The 21,131-nt window shown below is 37.3% G+C and overlaps 1 protein-coding gene across 3 annotated transcripts in view; it reads left to right on the top strand.

Annotated features, from left to right (window-relative positions):
* Positions 1–21,131, top strand: part of HOOK3 (hook microtubule tethering protein 3) — a 102,881-nt gene that overhangs the window by 56,097 nt on the left and 25,653 nt on the right. For 2 of the 3 annotated variants that reach the window (XM_012777367.3, XM_075997317.1), the window contains exons 12-16: positions 3,487–3,597; positions 4,283–4,370; positions 9,477–9,546; positions 12,741–12,881; positions 18,229–18,316. In XM_012777367.3, the coding sequence (XP_012632821.1) occupies positions 3,487–3,597; positions 4,283–4,370; positions 9,477–9,546; positions 12,741–12,881; positions 18,229–18,316 (498 nt within the window). The remainder of the gene's footprint in view (positions 1–3,486; positions 3,598–4,282; positions 4,371–9,476; positions 9,547–12,740; positions 12,882–18,228; positions 18,317–21,131) is intronic. The other variant, XM_075997318.1, reaches the window with a different exon arrangement.

Raw genomic sequence — 21,131 nt, 5'->3', positions numbered from 1 at the left:
TCCAACATAGCTGGGACTTCAGGCACGAGCCACTACACCCAGCTAATTTTTTGTTTCTATTTTTAGTTGTTGGGCTAATTTTTTCTATTTTTTTAGTAGAGACAGGGTCGCAGGGTCTCGCTTTTGCTCAGGGTGGTCTCAAACTCCCAAGCTCAAGCAATCCTCCCACCTCGGCCCCCCAGAGTGCTAGGATTACTGGTGTGAGCTACCGTGCCTGGCCAAATCTCCTCTATTTTCTCTACAAAGATTTAAAGTTTGTGTTGCAGTTAGGTCTTTAAATCAATCAACTGGAGTTGACTTTTGTGTCGGGTGTACGGCAGGGACCCATTTGATACTGGTTTTGTCTGTGTGGATAACCAGTCAACCTAGCACCATTTATTTAGTAGTTCATTCTTTCACAATAACCTGCAGTTCTACCTCACATTTCTAAAGTGTTCGTGTTGTATATGGGCTTATTTCTGGGCATTCTCTTCTGTTCCATTGGCTTCCTTGTCTGTTTGTACAATACCACATTATCTTATTTTTATAGTTTTTTTTAGTAATTTTGATATATGTTAGTATAGACCCCCAAACCTTGTTCTTTTTCAGAATTGACCCTTTTCTTTCCCTTTAAACCCCATACCTTTGGGAATTAGAATTACCTTGAATCTGTTGATCAGTTTTGGGAGAGTTGTTCCTATCTGTGAACATGATATCTTTCTATTTATTTAGGTCTTCCATGTCTTTCAGTTAAGTTTGATAATGTTCTTCTAAAGCTCATTTGCATATTTCGTTATATTTATTCTTAAGTACTTTGTTTTGGTTGGTTTTTTTGTTAATGCAGTTAGATAAAAAGAAAGATATCATTTTTAGTTTGTTATAGGTTGATACTATAACCTTGCCAAATTCTCATGTTACTTCTGATAATGTCTGTAGATTCTCTTGTCAGAAGTGATATAGTAAACAAAAGCAGTATTGTTTCTTTCTACTCTATACTCTTTTTTTCTTCTTAATCACCACATCTGCCTTTAATACAATTTTAAGTGGAAATAATAATAGTGGGAAACCATTTCTTATTGTTGATTATGTACAGAGCGTTTTAAATGTTCTACCAATATATTATAAGGATCACTATAGGTTCTTAAAGCCACCTTTTATTAGGATGAGGAAATTCCATTGTATTCCTAATTTGCTCAGGCTTTCTATCCCAAATAGACACTGGATTTAATCAACTACTTTTCCTATGTCTAATGAGAGAGGCTTATGGTTCTTCTCCTTTGTATTAATGTGGTGAATTATATTAATGGATTTAAGTTCAAACCATCCTTGCATTCTTGAGAGAAACTTAGCTTGGTCATGGTGGATTTATTTATTGTCATCATGTTGTTAGATTTGCTTTTTTCATTTTAATTAAAATGTTTTCCCTGTATGAGTCATTTGAAATTTTCTCTCTCATACTTTCCTTACTGGTTTTCCTTATCTGGTTTTGGTATTGGACTTATATTAGCTTAATAAAATGAGTTGGAGAGTGGCCTCTTTTTTTTATCATTCACAGAATTTGTATAAAACTGGAATTTTCTATTCCTTAAAGTTTTTATTGATTGATTGACTGAGGCAAAGTCTCACTCTACTGACCAGGGTAGAGTACAATGGCATCATCATAGCTTACCTCAGCCTCCAACTCCTGGGCTCAAGCGATCCTCCTGCCTCAGCCTCCCAAGTAGCTGGGACTGCAGGCACATGCCACCACGCCCAGCTAATATGCCTTGAAGTTTTAGTAGAACAGCCCTGTATACCATGAATGGCTGCAGGTTTGGGGGATTTTTTTGGTGGATACATCTTTTCCCAACACTTTATTATGAAATTTTCAAATGTACAACAAAGTTGAAAGAATTAATGAACTTGAATATAGACTGAGAAATTACTCAGAAATATATAGCCCAAAGAAACTATAAGTAATATTAAAAGATGTGAAGTATAAAATGATACATAATCTATCTAGTGTTCTAGAGGAGAGAACAGAAAGTACTGGAGAAAGATATTATATGAAGGAAAAGATGGCTGAACACTTTTCAGAACTGATGAAGGATATCAGAATTTGAACGATATTTATACCTACAAATATTGTAGTGAAACTACATAATACACTAATTCCTTCTACCTGTCTCTGATCTGTTGCTTAATGTGCTTTGTTTTTTAATGATAATATTTTTTCTTTTTATAAGTTCTCTTTGTATGCATTTTCACACCCCTCTGATCATTTTTTATGGTCTTTTTACTCTGTTATAATTTAGATTTCCTCTTTAGTTTTTTAAGCATTACACCTAGTATGTATATTTTGTATATAATTCTAATCTGAAATCCTTGAAGATCTGTTTTGTTGTTGTTATTGCTGTTAATGTTCCATTGACTCTTGTTCATTGTGGCATAGTTCTTTGGCGTTTGTAATTTTGGATTTTGTTCTCTTATTACCTCATCTTTATCTTTGGGAATCCTGGGGGCATGGATTCAGGTTTGCCTCTCTAGACAATTTGTTTATACATTTCTAAACCCAAAGCACTCAGTTTACTTTTCCAGCTTTGATGGATTTTTTTTCTTAACCCACCTGTTGACTGACTTGCCACCTTTAAAGTCTGAGGCAGTTTAACCACTACCTGTCTCTCGTCAAACTTAAAGCTCTGTGTTCATGGTATTGGCAGTCAGCCCCTCACTGTTCCCAGAGCTTCGACCCGTTCCTGCTTTAGCCTCTGAGGATTTCCCTCACTTCCTTGCAAGCTTAGCTATGCAATTGGATTTCCCCTCCTCCCTAGCATTTCTTTTGTTTTATACAAAAAATGGTTTCAGACTACCCAGTTATCTGTATTGCTGGAAATGAAAGTCCTAGAGATTCTTTTGTCATTGTGAACATTGTTACTCTGGATAGTTCTGGTTTGGGAATGCACAGTATCTGGGCATATTTTTGTTCCTAGTTCTCTCCATTGTGTTAGTTTGCTGGATCATATGTTTTTGTCGTTGTTGGGTTTTTTGTTGTTGTTGTTGTTGTTGTTTGGGTTTGGGGTTTTTTGTTTGGTTGGTTGGTTGGTTGGTTGTCTTTTTTTGTTGTTTTGTTTTTTTGAGACAGTCTCCCTCTGTCACTTGGGCTACAGAGCAGTGACATCTTCATAGCTCACTGCAACCTCAAACCCCTGGGCTCAATCTGGCAATCCTGCCTCAGCCTCTGGAGTAGCTGGGACTACAGGCATGTGCCACCACACCCAGCTAATTTTTCTATTTTTGTAAAGATGAGGTCTCACTCTTGCTCAGGCTGGTCTCAAACTCCAGAGGTTAAGCGATCCTCCCACCTCAGTCTCTGAGAGTTCTAGGATTACAGGTGTGAGCCACTGTACCCAGCCCATATGCATTTATTTGAGTATTTCTGGGAGGGGGTTTTCATAGAACTATAGAAGAAAATCATGATAATTTCTGATGTTTCAAATTATGAAAAGTAATGGTATCTTTCTGTATCAGGTAGTAGAACTGCAAAATAGATTATCTGAAGAATCAAAGAAAGCAGATAAATTAGATTTTGAATATAAGCGGCTAAAAGAAAAAGTTGACAGTCTTCAAAAAGAAAAGGATGTGAGTATATGTAGGCATTTTGGTTTTTAGCACTGCTAAAATTAAGGCAATGATATTCACATTTTTACTACATTCATCACTTCTGTTTATGAACTGAAAAATTAGAGATTCTATTTATTTTTAAATTTTAAAAGATTGTCATTTGTTTCAGAAATAGATGTAAAATAAAAGATAAAAGAATATTTTTGCTTCCATTCTAATTTCTCTTATATATATTTATCATTTCTACCACTGTTTCCTCTTTTACTTTGTTCTGCTCATGACTTTCTATAAATTTATGTAGCTTTTCTGTTTTCTGTATGTTTAATATAGAGGACTCTGTTGTTCAGATATTACAAATCTTTTAAAAATATTTTTACTTTATCATTATTTAATGTCTTTAATCTTTTATGTTTAATGAAAAGAATGCTAAGAAATTACTTATTGTTAAGGATCAAGTCAGACAGTTCTGATTCTTATATTTAACTGTGGATAGCATATTGCCTTGCACGTACTAGACATTCAGTATTGCTAAATGGAAAAAAAATTGTTTTAATTTTTTCCATGTTCTTTCCATAAAAGGTCAAAAGATAAAACATGTTCATGTTCACTATTGTTTATCATTCTTTTAGGTGAGGTAAAGACCACTGATGAATAAATTCATAAAACTTGAAGCTAACCCTTCCTTGTTTTTATGTTCCTTAAGAGGTTAAGAACAGAAAGGGATTCTTTGAAGGAAACCATAGAAGAGCTTCGTTGTGTACAGGCTCAAGAAGGGCAGCTCACAACTCAAGGTAAAAACATGTTGGTAGCCCAAACAAGATGATTTACTTCTAATGGTATCAGTAAAAATATTAGGTTCACTCCCAACAGATGAAAATAAAAACTTGCTGGCGAAGCAGTAAAACTGATATAAAATTTTAAACTATTACCCAGATTTTATGGCAAATAGGCTGTAGTTGTGGGACTGGATTTACTTGCCTACTTTTAAAAAAAATTTTTAAACATTTGCATTTTATTAGGTCAAAAGCATAAACATTTATTAAATCATCTCTGTTAACCTAAAAGGTTTTTCATGACCTCGTTAAAATTATATCAAACCTTCTAAATCAGTGATTTTTTTCATTTGAGGAAATTGGGGTAAGTCCATTAAGAGACTTATATCCCAAGTAGAAAACTGCTCTTTCTCACATGAAAGGAACATGCCTAGCGCAGGGCTCATCCTCTCCCGCTCTGGGGCAGTGGGCTGCTGGCTCGCGCAGCTTCACGGTTTGTTCACTCCCACACTGATAACCGGCCCTTGGCTTTTCCATTACCTGAAACCGGAATTTTTTTTTCTCTGGCTACAACCTCCTTTTTGTCCCTTCTCGTTCCTTCTAACTGACATGCTTACCTATTTCATTTTACCTCCTGACCCCTTCTCTGCCGTCTCTGTTAACCAGCCCTCTCCTGGCCTCATCCTGTAGTCCGTCTAGCCTCCAGATCACCCATTTTCACTTCATTCTCACCGCCCCTCTCCTCCTCCATCCTCTTGACCTGTTCCTAGACCAAGCTCATCAAACCCTAATTCAGATATCCCGAAGTTGTTTTTCTTTTCCAAATGACCAAGGCCAGCTAAAGAAAATTATCTTTCTTGTTTTCACCAAAAATGTACTTCTAATCATAACTGGATTCTCATTGCTGCCTGGCAGTTCTTTCATGTATCTCTAAGCATCTCCACATGAGTTTTTACAAAATTTTAAGAATCTCACCTGAACCTTAACCCTTTTATTCTCAGTTCTTATCAAGAAAAGATAGGACATCTCATGTAAACTCTCAAATGTATTTCTTTGCTACCCATACGCCTATATGTTTAACTTTCTGCTATGGTTTGAATGGTCTTTCTGAAACTCATGTTGTTTTGTTTTTGTTTTGAAATGGGGTCTCACTATGTGCCCAGGTGGTCTCAACCTCCTGGGCTCAGGGGATCCTCCTGCCTCAGCCTCCCCAGGGGCTGGGATTTCAGGTGGGCACCTTTATGCCTGGCTCTGAAACTCATGTTGAAACTTAATCCCCAGTGTGGCAGTATTGAGAGGTGGGGCATTTAAGAGATGACTGGATCATGAGGGCTCTTCCCTCATGAATGGATTGATCCACTCATGGGTTAATGGGTTACCCTGGGAGTGGGTTTGGTAGCTTTATAAGAAAAGGAATAGAGACCGGAGCTGGCATGCTCAGCCCTTTTTTACCGTGCACGGCCTTGGGGCTCTGCAGAGAGTCCCCATCAGCAAGCAGGCTCTCACCACATGTGTCCCCTTGACCCTGGACTTCCCAGGCTTCAGGACTGTGAGAAGTTGCTCATGTCAGGTATCCTGAAGATGAGCAGCAGAAAATGTGTCCCCTCGACCCTGGACTTCCCAGGCTTCCGAACTGTGAGAAATTACTCTGTGTCAGATATTCCGAAGATGAGCAGCAGAAAATTAACCTTCTTCATGTAAATATCCTTTCACCTAGCAATTTTGCTCTAGAAATTTACTCTAATTAATTGAAGCATTGTTTCTAATAGTAAAATTTAGAAACAACTCAAAGTTCAGCAGTACAGAAATGGCATTCTTTATTCAACCATATACCATAGTTTAAAAAGAATGAGGTGTATCTTGTATATGCCTGACATGGAGTGATGTATGTTATACCATTACATTTAAAAAGTAGGTAACAGTAGGTAACACCATTCTTGATAAACTCTCTCTCGGCAAACTAGGAATAGAAAGAAACTTCCTTAACCCTTTAAAGAATATCTATGAAAAACCTCAGCTGACCTTATACTTAATAATGAAATACTGACTGCTTTTCCCCTAAGATCAGAAATGAGGCAAGGATGTTCACTTTTGCCTCATCTGTTCAACATGGTATCAGAGATTTCTAGCCTGTGCAGTCAGGAAAGAAAAAGGAATAAAAAGCATCCAAGATTAGAAGGGAGGATATAATAAATCATAGATCTAATAAATGAGTTCAGCAAGGTCTTAAGGTACAAGGTCAGTATACAAATGCCAATTATATTTCTTACACTACCAGCGAACAATCTGAAAATGAAATTGCAATAGCATCAGAAAGAATAAAATGCTTAGGAATAAGTAACAAAGAAATATAAGACATACACTGCAAACTATAAAACATTGCTGGGAAGAGTTAAAATGAGATCTAAATAAATGAAGAAACATTCCATATTCAGGTATTGGAAGATTCAGTGAAGTTAAGATTACACAGTTCTTGTTGGTCTAAAGATTCAATGTAATCCCAGTCAAAATCTCAGCAGAGTTTTTTGAAGAAATTGACAAACTGACCCTGAAATTTGTACGAAAATGCAAAGGAGCCAAAATAACCCAAAAATCTTGGAAAAAGAGATTGGAGAACTTACATATTCTGATTTCAAAATTTATTATAAAACTGCTTTAATCAATGCAGCATGGGATTTGCATAAGTATAGATATAGAGATCAATGTAGTAATACACCACATGATCATCTCAGTTGATGCAGAAAAGGCGTTGGTAACGTCTAATACCCATTCATGATTTTAAAAACTGAATAAACTAAAAAGAGAAGAAGACTTTCCTCTACATGATAAAAACCATATTTGAAAACCCACAGTTGACATCACACTCAGTGATGAAAGACTGAAAGCTTTTCCTCTAAATCAGGAATAAGACAAAGATACCCACTGTTACCACTTCAATTTTTGTATTTAAAAATTTTTTTTCTCTTTGGAGACAGGGTCTTGCTCTGTCACCCAGGCTGGAGTGCAGTAGCCCGATCATAGCTCACTATAATCTCAAATTCCTGGGCTCAAGAGATCCTCCTGCCTCAGCCTCCCAAGTAAGTAGGAGAATAGGCACACACACCACATCTAGCTAATTTTTTAGTTTTTGTAGAGACAGGGTGACTATGTTGCCGAGGCTAGTCTCAAACTCCTGGCCTCGAGTGATACTCTCCCCTCAGCCCCCCCAAAGTGTTGGGATTGCAGATGTGAGCCGCTTTACCTGGCCCACCATCACCACTTCTGTTCAACATAGGTCCTGGAGGTTCTAGCCAGAACAATCAGACCGAAAAAAAAAAAAGAAAGAAAGAAGAAAGAGAGAAAAAAGAAAGAGATTGCATATTTTGCTTGTCCCCATACTGAAGAATGAAGTTTGGTACCTAAACATAAGAACTAAAACTATAAAACTTTTAGAAGAAAACATGGAATAAAATCTTCATGACATTGGATTTGGCAGTGATTTCCTGGAATTGATACCAAAAGCACAAGCAACAACAAAGAAAAATAGATAAATTGAACTTCATCAAAATTAAACCTTTTGTGCATCAAAGGACACTATCAGAGTGAAGATGATCCACAAAATGGGAGAAAATATTTGCAGATCATAACTCTGATAAGGGATTACTATCCAGAATGCATAAAGAGTTTCTACAACTCAACAACAGCAGCAAAAAACAAAACAAAAAACCCACACTACCACCCAATTCACACCTGGGCTAAGTACTTGAATAGACATTTCTCCAAAGAAGATATACAGATGGCCAATAAGCACATGAAAATGTGCTCAACATCATTAGTCATTAAAAAATGAAAATCTAGCCTGAACAAGAGTGAGACCCCGTCTCTGCTAAAAGTAGAAAAGTTAGCCAGGCGTAGTGGCCAGCGCCTGTAGTTCCAGCTACTTGGGAGTCTGAGGCAGGAGGATCGCTTGAGCCCAGGGGTTTGAGGTTGCTGTGAGCTAGGCTGACACCACTGCACTCTAGCCTGGGCAACAGAGTGAGACTCTGTCTCAGAAAAAAGAAAAAAAAAATGATACCCTAAAATCAAAGTCTGGAAAAAAAAAAAAAAATGAAAACCAAAACCACAATGAGATACCACTTCACACCAATTAGGATAGCTATTAAACACACACACACACAAAAGGAAAATAAGTGTTGGTGAGAATGTGGAGAAATTGGAACCCTTGTGCATTGCTGGTAGGAATGTAAAATGGGACAGCCACTGTGGAAAACAGTTTGATGGCTCTTCAAAAAGTTAAACAGAAATACCATATGATCCAGCAACTTTGTTCCTAAGTCTATACCCAAAAGAATTGAAAGCAGAGATTCCGCCAGATAGTTGTCCGCAGATGTTCATAGCAGGCATATGTTCACAATAGGCAACAGATGGAAACAACCCAAGTGTCCATCAGCAGATAAATAGATAAACAAAATAGAATATGTACGTGCCATGGATTATTATTTAGCCATAGGAAAGAATAAAATTCTGATAAATGCTACAATATGGATGAATTTTTAAAACATCATATTGAGTGAAGTAAGCCAGACACAAATAACAGATATTGTATGATTCCACTTATATGAAGTATCTAGAATAGGCCAATCATTGAGACGGACAGGAAGTGGAATAATGGTTAATGAGGGCTAGGGGAAGGAGAAATGGGAATTGCTACTTAATGGTTACAGCATTCCTGATTTGGATGATGAAAATGTTTTGAAAATAGATAGTGGTCGGCTGGTCCGATGGTAGTGGGTTATCAGAACTTATTAACATTAGTGTCACTAAAGTTGGTATTCAACCCCCCACTGCTAAATATGACTGGCTTTTGAAAAAAGAAAAAAAAAAAAAGAAAATAGATAGTGGTGATGGTCACACAACGTTGTGAATGTACTTAATGCTACTCTTAATGCTATACTTAAAAATAATTAAAATGATAAAATAATACAGGTAATAATATTGTAAGACTACTGTGACATGGTCTTTTACTTGAGAAAAGCAAAGATTTTAGCTGTTAAAATTAATACTCAGAGTAGGGTTAGTGTAACTTAACTAACGGAAGTAATTGTGCTTTCTGTTAACCTTGTATTCATGTTTATATATTTATAGGGTTAATACCTCTGGGAAGTCAGGAGTCTTCAGACAGTCTGGCAGCAGAGATTACTACACCCGAAATCAGGTAAGGAGATCATGACGTACATAGTCACACTGGACAGTATTCCTAGAAAACACTTACTCCTCTGCAACATTAAGAGGGTTAGTTCCTTATTCTCTATTACTCACACTTTCAACATGAACTCAATGTTGAATTTTCATGTTCAACTTACTAGCAGCTTTCTTCAGTTGGCCCAGGATTGATTTTCTTGCTTCAACAGGCCAATCTTTCACACATACAGAGCAAGCTAATGCATCCTGAGCTTGAGTATGCTTAGCAGACATTTAGTGGTTAAAAAAAACACTTGGCCCATAGACAATGGCTGTGCTTTTAGCTAACAGGCTGCAAAACTGTTATTGAGATGTTTCTACTAACCCCATAAAATGGCCTGGGAAAGATAGAAAGTTACAGATAGGAGGAAATCTCTCCCTATCTCTAACTACTCTTCCCTCAATAATTACCACATATTTTTATTAGTCATCACATTTCTAAAATTCCATTTATTTCAATACATACCTAGCTTTATGTATAGGAATTAAAAATAAGCAGGGGAGGCACCAGGTGTCCAATGGAAGGAGCGTGACCAACCCTGAGTATTGCCGTTTCCTTTCCTGGGCCTATTTGCCCCTTTTGAAAATGTACACTGGCCTTGATTCTGTACAACATACTTGGGGTATTAAATGAAATAATGGTGGTGTAAGAGTTTTACTTGTCAACTCTATTTTTTTTAATTTTTTTAATTTTTATTTTTTTTTACTTCTAATCATGTGCTGTATACTTGTCAACTCTAAAAGTTGAAATAAGCTTTAAAATACTGTTGAATAAATGAAGACAATTTACTGTTGTTTGTAATGCAGTACCAAGTCTGGGGGCATCTTGTATGTCTATTACTTTTCTACCAACTGATATGCTACTTTATGATTGAACTAATAAAATTAGTTGAATGAATACATAATATTTATGAATATTTATAAATAAATGGTTATGTCCAAAAATGCCATAATTGTTAAGGAAGCTTATTGGTAATGCAGTTGGCTTTCTAGACAAAGAACAAACAGAGTCAACAAATATAGGCTTGGCATGGTGGCACATGCCTATAGTACCAGCTCCTCCAGAGGCTGAGGCAGCAGGATTGCTCGAGTCCAGGAGTTTGAGGTTGCTGTGAGCGAGGCTGATGCCATGGCACTCTAGCCTGGGCAACAGAGTGAGACTCTGTCTCAGAAAAAAAAAAAAAGATTCAACAAATACGGCTTTTCTAAGTATGTGTATACACAAATTAAAATATGCTCTGTGCCCAGAATAGCCATCAAGAAAATGAAATGATAAAACAGGAATGAAAATTTTATAACATATGTCATAGACGGTGGCTTAATATTTGATACTTTTCATTAATGTTAAGGGTATGGAGAAATTGGAAATCTCATCAACTAGGGGTAGAAGATTAAAGTAGTACAGCTTTTCTTTTGAGCAGAATTTGTTGTCTAAAACTGCACCTGTCTTTTGACCCCAGAATTACTTTTTTGGGAATTAATCCTAAGGAAATAACCAAGGATGTCTGAAAAGGTACATTTACAAAGCTGATCATTATTAACTTGTTAAAGCTCAAAATTGGTAACAATCTAAATGCCCAATAATTGGGCATTGATTAAAGAAGTGATACATTTATATATTTCAACACCATGTCATTTAAAATATTAAAGTATAATATTTAATGATATAAAATAATTGTGAAATTTTAATACCTGTAAATAGCAGGTACCAATGTAACATGTACTGTGTGGTCTCATTTTGTAAAAGTGCATGTGTGTATCTCTGCATAGAATTGGAAGGCTGTGTTTCAGCAACAGTCATTTTGCACCATAGAGTTGTGGAGGGTTTGTATTTTCATTTGTGTTTTTTCTTGTATGATGATTGTGTTTACTTTGTAATTGAAAAATATGAAGTCAGTGTTGCTCAAATACAAAATATACCAAGTCCTATATAGTTGCTTGAATTTGGTCACAGATTTGACTCTCATCTTCTCAGTAACAAAAGTAAAAATACTTTATAAGATTTATGATATTTACAAAATAAGAGCACAATTTTTTGTGTGTGTTTTTGTTTATTATTTTGATTTAGTGTTTCTTTTTTTTTTTTTTTTGAGACAGAGTCTCACTTTGTTGCCCAGGCTAGAGTGAGTGCCGTGTTGTCAGCCTAGCTCACAGCAGCCTCCAACTCCTGGGCTCAAGCAATCCTTCTGCCTCAGCCTCCCCAGTAACTGGGACTACAGGCATGCGCCACCATGCCCGGCTAATTTTTTCTATATATCTTAGTTGGCCAATTAATTTCTTTCTATTTATAATAGAGACGGGGGTCTCGCGCTTGCTCAGGCTGGTTTCGAACTCCTGACCTCGAGCAATCTGCCCGCCTCGGCCTCCCAGAGAGCTAGGATTATAGGCGTGAGCCAACGCGCCCGGCCTGATTTAGTGTTTCTTTTTCCATGAGAAACGCAGCTTTTTGTAGTATCTCGAATCCGATAGTACTGTCTTCATGGGGCTCTCTAAAGATGACCCTGTGTAAAAGTAAAGAATGAACTGTATCTTCTACAACTTTATCTTCATAATTGATATTCAATTGAATTGCTATTCAATTACATCATCCCTACAGTAAATGTGGTGGCAAGTTCTGTACGGCTGTTGCTTTTAACGTCCCTCAATGTAAGCTTTTCAGCATAATACAAAGAGCCCGAAACAGTCCAATAACCTGATTCTAATAATCTGGCTTGTTAGAAGAGTACAATTTTATGCGTCTGTGGAAATGGATGGACCGTACATCTTGAAGGCGATCCTCATTGGGTATATCTTGCCACCAAACGATTGGTAATTTAAGAGCATAGCATTAGAGATCATGCTTCCTGGTGAGAACCAAAGAACAAATGAATGAATGCATTCATACCTTAAATATGTAAATCAGAAAGGAAAATAAGATTTTAAAATCTCATTTATTACAAACCATGATATTTAGAGACTCTATTATCTTCAGATTAGTCATTCTTAAAAGAAAGTACTTAATACAGGAAATATAATGTCTTGGTCAGTTATAATAGAAACTAAATTAGTTTCAGGTACTTTGGTTTTTACTTCTATTCTGTGTGTTAAATCTGTAACTGTGTTTAGTTGGATTTTGACCCTATATAGCATTGATGTGCCAGATAATCAGTTTTTATTTTGCTCATTCAGGGAGAAACTTATTCGTCTTCAGCATGAGAACAGGATGTTAAAAATTAACCAGGAGGGTTCAGACAATGAAAGAATTGCCTTGTTGCAGAGCCTTCTAGATGATGCAAACCTACGCAAGAATGAACTGGAGACGGAAAATAGGTAGAGTACATATAGGTGGCACAAGTTTTCCCTATTTGTCTTGATTTTGCTTCCCTTTAACAAAGATTTGACTTGTAGTTTGAAATGGGCTCTTGCTCTATTGCCCAGGCTGGTCTCAAACACCAGGCCTCAAGTCGTCCCCCCAAGAAGCTAAGATGACAGGCTTGAGCCACCATGCCACCATGCCTGGCTCTTTCCTCTTAAGAGAACTTTAATCCATTCCTCCACTTCTGGGCCAACTTGCCAAGAAATGTTGTGCCTCTTTATGGATGACATTAACCATTCTTTCTTCGAGCAAAATGATGTCAAAGTTCTACCGTTTACCCTTTCTAATGATTAATTAAAGCAAGAGGATTAAAAAAAATCTGACCGTTAAGTCACAGTCGTTCACAATTTCAATTCTTAATCGCTGTTAGGTTGGTTAAGTTTGCCCTGTGTTCGCCAGCCAGTGGTTTCCAAGGGTCCGCTGGTGTGGGGAAAGCGATGGGATCCATCATAACTGAACTGACAAAGCCTTTTTCCTGATCTGTTATTGATTTTGACCCTAAAAGGAAATCAGTGACCTTAAGAACAGTTCAGTTATTTTGAGAATTTAAAATTTACAGATTTAACAAGAAAATTGCTTTTCTGCTTATAATTTTTCAGTGTATGGTGTTATAGAGCCATTCAAAGTTAGTTACCTTTTAAATCAGTAATTTACTCTGATGAGGGTTACATTTATATGTTGTTGTGACTGTCTTTTGCTTCTTTTTTGCCTTTTGGAAATGTTTCTTAAATAACAGACATATAGTGGGTTTTTTTATTTCTGTGATATTCTGTCATTTTTTGAGAGATTTGACATTTTTATTGATAGCGTCATAGCTTGCCTGGTATTTACAGAAGTTTTGTTTATTATGCCTGATTAATTTGGCATTCCTAGTCTAAATGGCTCTGACAGTTTTAAACATCCTACCCTTCCTCCTATGGCTTTAGGTTTTGAAGCTGCTGAGGTAGAATCGGCAAACAGCATAAGTCAGTGGAAATACTAGGGTGATTACAAGAGCACCAGTAAGCATAAACAGAAGGAGAATTTTACATCAACTTTCAGGAGCACAGATAATGAGTGATGTTTTAGAGTGCTTGAGAGTGGGAAATGGAGAAGAGGGGGAGGACCTTGCAGGAAGGAAGCAGCTGAGCCGTGAGTAGCTGTGTCGGAAGTGTCTTGTATTTGCCTCATCAGTCTTCTGCCTCTGGGGTTTATTTAAACCATTTTAGTCAGGAAAGTCTCTTCCTACCCTAAGTTTTTTAATGAAAAGTCAGCCACAACTTTCCTGATAATGCTTGTGCATTGTTTCTCGCAGGCTTTGCAGTTACTGCTCTCTTTTTTTTTTTTTTATCAGAGACGGGACAGCTATCATCATTCATACAGTATCCATGTGTGTAGACGACTAATTACGTCCCAAGTGCCTGTGTTATTTATAGCTGTTTACAACTAAGTGTTGTGATTGTTTCTTAAATTGCAACACTGATGATAACTTATTTTTAAATTATGGCCACCTATGATCTATAACAAAAGTAATAATAATAGCAATATTTTTTAAGCACCTGTTTGTTCCAAACATTGTGCTAAGTGTTTTAAATAAGTTGTCTAATCTTTTTTTTTTTTTTTTTTTGAGACAGGGTCACTCTGTTACCTGAACTAGAGTACAGTGGGAGTCATCATAGCTCACTGTAACCTGAAACTCCTGGGCACAAGTGATTCTCCTGTCTCAGCCTCCCAATAGCTGGGCCTATAGGCTTGCACTACCACACAGGCTGATTTTTTTATTTTTTGTAGAAATGGGGTCTCACTATGTTTCCCAGGCTGGTCTTAAACTCCTGGCCTCAAGGGATCCTCCTGCTTCAGCCTTCCAAAGTGCTAGGATTACAGGTGTGACCCACCGTGCCTGGCCTGTCTTACCTAGGCTGCTTGGCTCTAAAGCCTCTGTGACTAACCAGTACCCTCTTTCTTGCCAATTTATCTTATACCATGTTTGCAAAACATTTATTCGTTTTTCTGTCTTTCTCTCACAGGATGCTTTTTCTCTTATGTGAATTGTCCTGTTTATTCTTACTGAGTTTTATAAGTATTTACATTACCTTGTCTCCAACTTAATCACTTACTAGTTTACAGCACTGGACTGGATACCAGGAAACCTGAGTTCTAGTCCCACTGAGTCTTAAACTCTGTTGTCTTAAATACAACTTGCTCACCACCCATATATCATCTGTTAGAAGGCAAGGTTTGCAGTAGACCTCCAAAGTCCCTTGCAGTTAGTTTTCCCAGTGAGTTAGCATTTTTAAAATGTCTATAATACCTGCTGACCCTCAGACAATATTAGGAGAGGGCTGAGGGCTGAGGATGGAGCCATATCAGAATTGTCCAAGGAGCTTTTTGCAGGGATCCGTGATCTCACTTGCATTGTGATCGCAAGTTCACTCTGCCCTTCACCTCCTTGACAACAATATGTCTTCAGTAATTAGACTTTGATTAAGATGTTAACTAACTCTCTGAAGGGGGAGAAAGAAAGTAGAGACATTCCATATTTACAGAATACCTGCTGTGTGCAGGCATTCATATATTATCTCACGTAATCCTCTAAACAACTCCATGAGAGAGGCATTATAACGCTCATTTATTTTGTAGATGAACTTCTTTAATGTATATTTATTTATATTTGTGTTGCTTACACACTTCGCACTATAACAGTTGCATTACTGTTTACTTGCTCATCCATTCCCTATCGCAAGGCATTTAAATTGTTTTCAAACCCCTCCAAGGAACATCCTGATACAGACTGGGATTATACTTTCATCTAGTAGGCTTACGATGTTGGTGATAATCTCAGAAACAACTAAAATGCATGGTTGAAAAACAGTCTTGTAGATTTATACGTGTTTCCATATTGCTTTTGGAAAACGATTGAACAAAACTAGTGTCCCTTGGCCGGGCGCGGTGGCTCACGCCTGTAATCCTAGCTCTCTGGGAGGCCGAGGCGGGTGGATTGCTCGAGGTCGGGAGTTCGAAACCAGCCTGAGCAAGAGCGAGACCCCGTCTCTACTATAAATAGAAAGAAACTAATTGGCCAACTAATATATATAGAAAAAATTAGCCGGGTATGGTGGCTCATGCCTGTAGTCCCAGCTACTTGGGAGGCTGAGACAGAAGGATCACTTGAGCCCAGGAGTTTGAGGTTGCTGTGAGCTAGGCTGACGCCATGGCACTCACTCTAGCCTAGGCAACAAAGCGAGACTCTGTCTCAAAAAAAAAAAAAAAAAAACTACAGTGTCCCAATATTGAATGTGGATTTTCAGATAATTTATTCTTTTACTACTTAAAAAACATTCACATTTTGTATTCCTTAATGTGAAACAATACAGATTGATTAAATTTTACTGTCATTCTCTGTGGCTTATAATTTCTTGCAAATTAAGTAAAAAAAAATTCTTATTGAACATTTTGGCTATTTGGATTCTAAATACTTATTGCTGTTTTGTCCTTAATTTGGGGCAATCTGGCTTTACAATGACCATTTCACTAAAATATTTCTTACTAAAATAACCAGTCATCTCTCAAATGGCCAATCCAGGGAAGCCTTTAAGACTTTCCTTCCTCATCATCTCTCTACTATATTCAGTTTTGCTGCTAAATTCCTCCTTTACATTTTTTCTTTATTTCAGTAGCCCTCTCTCTTATGCCCCGAATACCCTGGCTATTCTCCAGGCTGAGCTTACCTTCCTGCCCCTGGATGGGTCTGCTGTGGGCCATCCTTGTTGGTCTTCTACACTCTGCTTTCTTTTCAGATAATATCATTTATGTTCCTGGCTTCAGTTAACTCCAAGTGGCTCCTAAATCTGCATGTTCAACTCAGATTTCACCCTGTGCTTCAGGTTCAGATCTCTAGCTGTTAGTGTACATTTCCAGGCACTTCATTTTCAACAAAAACAAAATCAGATAATTTACATTGCTTTCTCAACCTGTTCCTCCTGTCTTTCCTTTCTTGGTGAATACCAAACTTCTAAGTGTTATTTACTGCTATTCAGTGCTAATATTTTTGATTCCTTGTATTCTTTTGCCTTTTCTCAAACATTTCCTCCTCTGTCTCCTCCTATTTCAGGCATATTTGGTAATAATTGTAATAGTCTCCTCTCAGTCTTCATGCCCGATCTGTGTCTGACTTTTTCAATAGCATCTTCCTCTCCAAAACCATTGTGATCTTTCTAAATTACTGTTTGATCATATTTTCCACTTCTTGCAACCCTTTGGTATCGCCCAAGACCTAGGGAGCCAAACTGGTCTGCTAAATGTTACATCATAATAACCTAGAGAACTTATGAAGTTCCGGCCCTGGAATCAGCATTAGTAAAGATTGCCTGGGTTAGGCTGGGCACGGTGGCTCACTCACACTTGTAATCCTAGTACTCCAGAAGGCCAAGACAGGAGGATCACCTGAGCCCAGGAGTTTGAGGCTGCCGTGAGGTAGGCTGACACAACGACACTCTAGCCAGGATGACAGAGCAAGATTCTGTCTCAAAAAATAAAAACGTAGATTGCCTGGGTTGTTCCAGTTTTCAGTCAGATTTGAAGTTTGTTGATAATCTCAGATAATTTTAATTCCATACCACGTTAAGCCCGAGCTGCTCCTTTTCTCCTCTAGTTTTCTTTCCAGCTGTTTTTCCGCTTGTAACTTATTTGTCAGCCATACCATTCCTGAACTCACTGTACCCTCTCATTTTCCTGTGTACTCTAGACACACCTCTTTCTTGAAACCCCTTCCCACCCTTAACTGAGTGAGTATTTTATTCATTGTTCTAGTCTCAATTCACATCAGGTCTGTCTCAGCTCCTCCAGAGTCCTTGCTGCTTTGGTAGATTACCATTTCTTTTGTATGCCTCTGTGCGCTGTCTTGAAGTTGTTATCTCATTGTATTTTATTTGCTTACTTGGTTGCATTTTTACTTCTGCACTAGAGTGTAAATTCCTTGAGTACAGGATTTTTTAATACTGGTACTGAGCAAAGTGCCTGATACGTGGACTACACCAACACATACGGAAGTAAATTTCAGATGCATAGATATGCATACGTGCATCGGTTTCAAAATATTTGTCCACCCAAGTACTACATTAGAAATCATCATTAGATATTTCAGACAATATAAAAAGCAACCGGAAAAGTCAGCTACTATTCATGACATGAGGCAACTACTATACTACTACCATACATGAGACTTTATTTTCCTAATTATACTTTCCAACCAATATGGTAACCTAAGGAAAAAAGGCATAAGTAAGTCAGTACTTGCAAAATTAACGTACATTTGATTTCTAGGCTGGTGAATCAAAGACTTCTGGAAGCACAGTCACAAGTTGAGGAACTGCAAAAGTCTTTACAGGATCAAGGCTCGAAAGCAGAAGATGTAAGTTTTAATATGCACCCACCATGGTCCAGTAGTTGCACAATGTTGAGAAAAGATATAGCTTTTATTTTTTATATGATGGTCTTTATCAAAATAATTTGGCAGTATATTGGTTATAGAAAAGAAACAGTGTTTTCCTTTTTACTAACATTCATCATAACAAGGACCAGATGGTACTTTATCATCTCTTTCAGGGTCCCACTGCTGGGAATTAGAAGCGTTTCTAAATTTGTTCAGCTCAGTATTCAAAGATAAAATACAGGGTTTTTCCCCTTTGATACAAAAAAAAAAATGCTAATAGAAACTTAGTATGTTCAATTAGAAATTTTTAATGTAGAATTGATATTTAAGAAAATAATGTCATCCCTAGAATCCCATCATCTCTAAACTTCTGAATCCACCCGCCACTGGCCTTTTTCACATTCCCTCCACACACTGCGCATCTCTGTCACAGCTGGCACTGCTTGCTCCCACGAAACATGATCAGTGTGTGTGGAGCCAAGGACTGTCTTTACCTCGGCATGTTAACTGTCCTTCACAGCCAGTTGATCTCGGGCAAAAGTGTAAATAAGTCGTATTTTGCAAACCCCTTTGCATTTAGTGAGCAGTAAACAACAAAGCTAAGACTTATAAAGTGTTAAAAAATAGTGTAAGAGAGGGAAAAAATCTAAATTTTGGTGACCAGTCATTGCTTCAGATAGCTCTTTTTTTTTTTTTTTCCCTATTACCCGTGTAATTGCTGTAAGCTCTGACATTTCAGTATAAATCTGTTTATTTCCTTTGATAGAGTCATTTGTGGGGATCAACTTCAAAACTGTGGATTTGGCTGATTCCATCTAGGCTTATTAATATAAGAGGATTAGAAGCCAAAAAAGGGGAGTTAAGTATATTACTTAGAATGTACTGAGACTATGAGATATAAAAAGCTCACCGTAACCAGATTTAATCAGTTTGTCTGAACATCGTCTAATTGATATTAGCAGCATGCCCTTCTGTCTATGACTGGTGGTTTTAGTTTATCCCTTCATTATGTGTTGGTAGTCCTTGTTAAACTCCCAAGTGGATTCCCAGTTCCTAAAATTGTCACCAACATTTAAACTACCTTACGTCCTTATTAAAATTTAAAATATGTTTTTATCTAAAATGCTAAGCCACAAAGAGGTGAAACAAAGCCACCATTAATGTATTAAAATATTATTAAGCCTAATTAAATGTACCTTAGAGATGAACCAAAGGGAGTAACATTTCTTACTTCAATGAAATCACTAGGTCTCTTAAACTGAGATGAATGTAAAATTTATTCTGGTTTCTAAGAAGCAGTGAGGAGACTTTTTGTTGATTCATTGTGGCAGGGAGGAGAAGGGTGTGCAGCATGTAGGAGGCAAAAATGGCGAATACCAGCACCAGCTAAACTTCAGTGTTACAGCAATCTCCATTAGCTTGGTTCTCTTACTTATTTAAAATATAAATAAAAGCATTTATTCTTTAAAAAATAATTTGACATAACCTGATTAGGTATCACTGTGGTAATCACATCTAATTTAAAATGCTGTGTGCCATTACTTCAAGAAGACATATTAAAGAAAACTTTGAGAGGTGAGATGCCAGCCCTGTCAAGTACTATTTGCGTAAATTAACCACTTAATTTGACTGTCCAGATGCTAATGAGATGTCTCACTCTAAACTAAGCAGAAATTCTCTCTGATCTCTTTCCCATATGTAGAAAACATTCAGATGGCTGAAGCTCTGCCTCCAAATGGTTTGGAGAAAGAAACAGTGCAGTACAGATATGTGGTTCTTTCCCCAGCAGATTTTTTGATGTTTTTGTCTTAACTCTTCTCTTTCACTAACCTACAGTGTTGGATCTCAGGAATGTATAATATATAGAACAACCTGCCAAAGGGATCAGTCCCTTCTGATGAAGAACAACATAATTTCTGCCTGTCTGATATCAAAAGCATAGTCCTTTCATGTGACCATAAGTCAGAGTAGGATGGTTTGCACATTTTTATTATTATTTTTATGTCATTTGTTTTTAGCATGGAAGCAGAAAAGCATTGTTATATCCAGTCACATGGATAATTTGAGCTAGCTACAGTATATAAAACTTCAAAGAACAAGACAGGATGAGGAGACCATAGAAGAAAGAAAAATGTACATTTCTGAAAAAAATGCATATCTTTTACTTCTGTTCATGAATTACTAAATCATTCCTTCTCTTGGCTGCTGTATTTGCTTCATACTAACTTGTCCTCTCTGTCTCTTGGCATGGCTTCTGCTCAAGGCTATTGTAAGTATGGCTTTCTTTTCATTTTTATATAGTGAGCAGTTTTTTGATTTAAACATTATTTGCCATCACGGTTGATGGTATTGAAAGTTTTAATTAAGGCAATTTTATTCAGAGTGAATATCAATATTACCTGCCTTATATAGATTTATGACCTTTACAATTAAGACACTTAAAGAATATCAATATGTAAAAAAGTCAAACCAAAAGAAATCTGCTCTTGGGTTTTTTTTCCCCATCCCACTTCTGCCCCACACCATTACTAGTTCATTTATACAAATTATTTTGACTGTAGCTTCCTGCCGCAGTCTGGCCTCCTCCTGCCACAGGTTTTGGTAGTAACAGTCTTCACTTTGGAGAGGCAGCCCCACAGAAAGCCTGCAAGTGAAGACCATACATAGTCTGTGGGGTCTGGCAGACCCGGGTTTTAATTTCAGATCTGCCACCTGGCAGCTGCTGTGAAGTTATGGAGCCCCCGGTGCTAGGAGGTTTCCATGAGACATGCGTGACATGACTCAGTGCAGTGCC

The sequence above is a fragment of the Microcebus murinus genome, chromosome 24, assembly GCF_040939455.1.
Source record: "Microcebus murinus isolate Inina chromosome 24, M.murinus_Inina_mat1.0, whole genome shotgun sequence".
NCBI classification, from domain to species: Eukaryota; Metazoa; Chordata; class Mammalia; order Primates; family Cheirogaleidae; genus Microcebus; species Microcebus murinus.
Note: the sequence above shows the minus strand (reverse complement) of the source record. Positions and strands in the feature narration are given on the sequence as shown.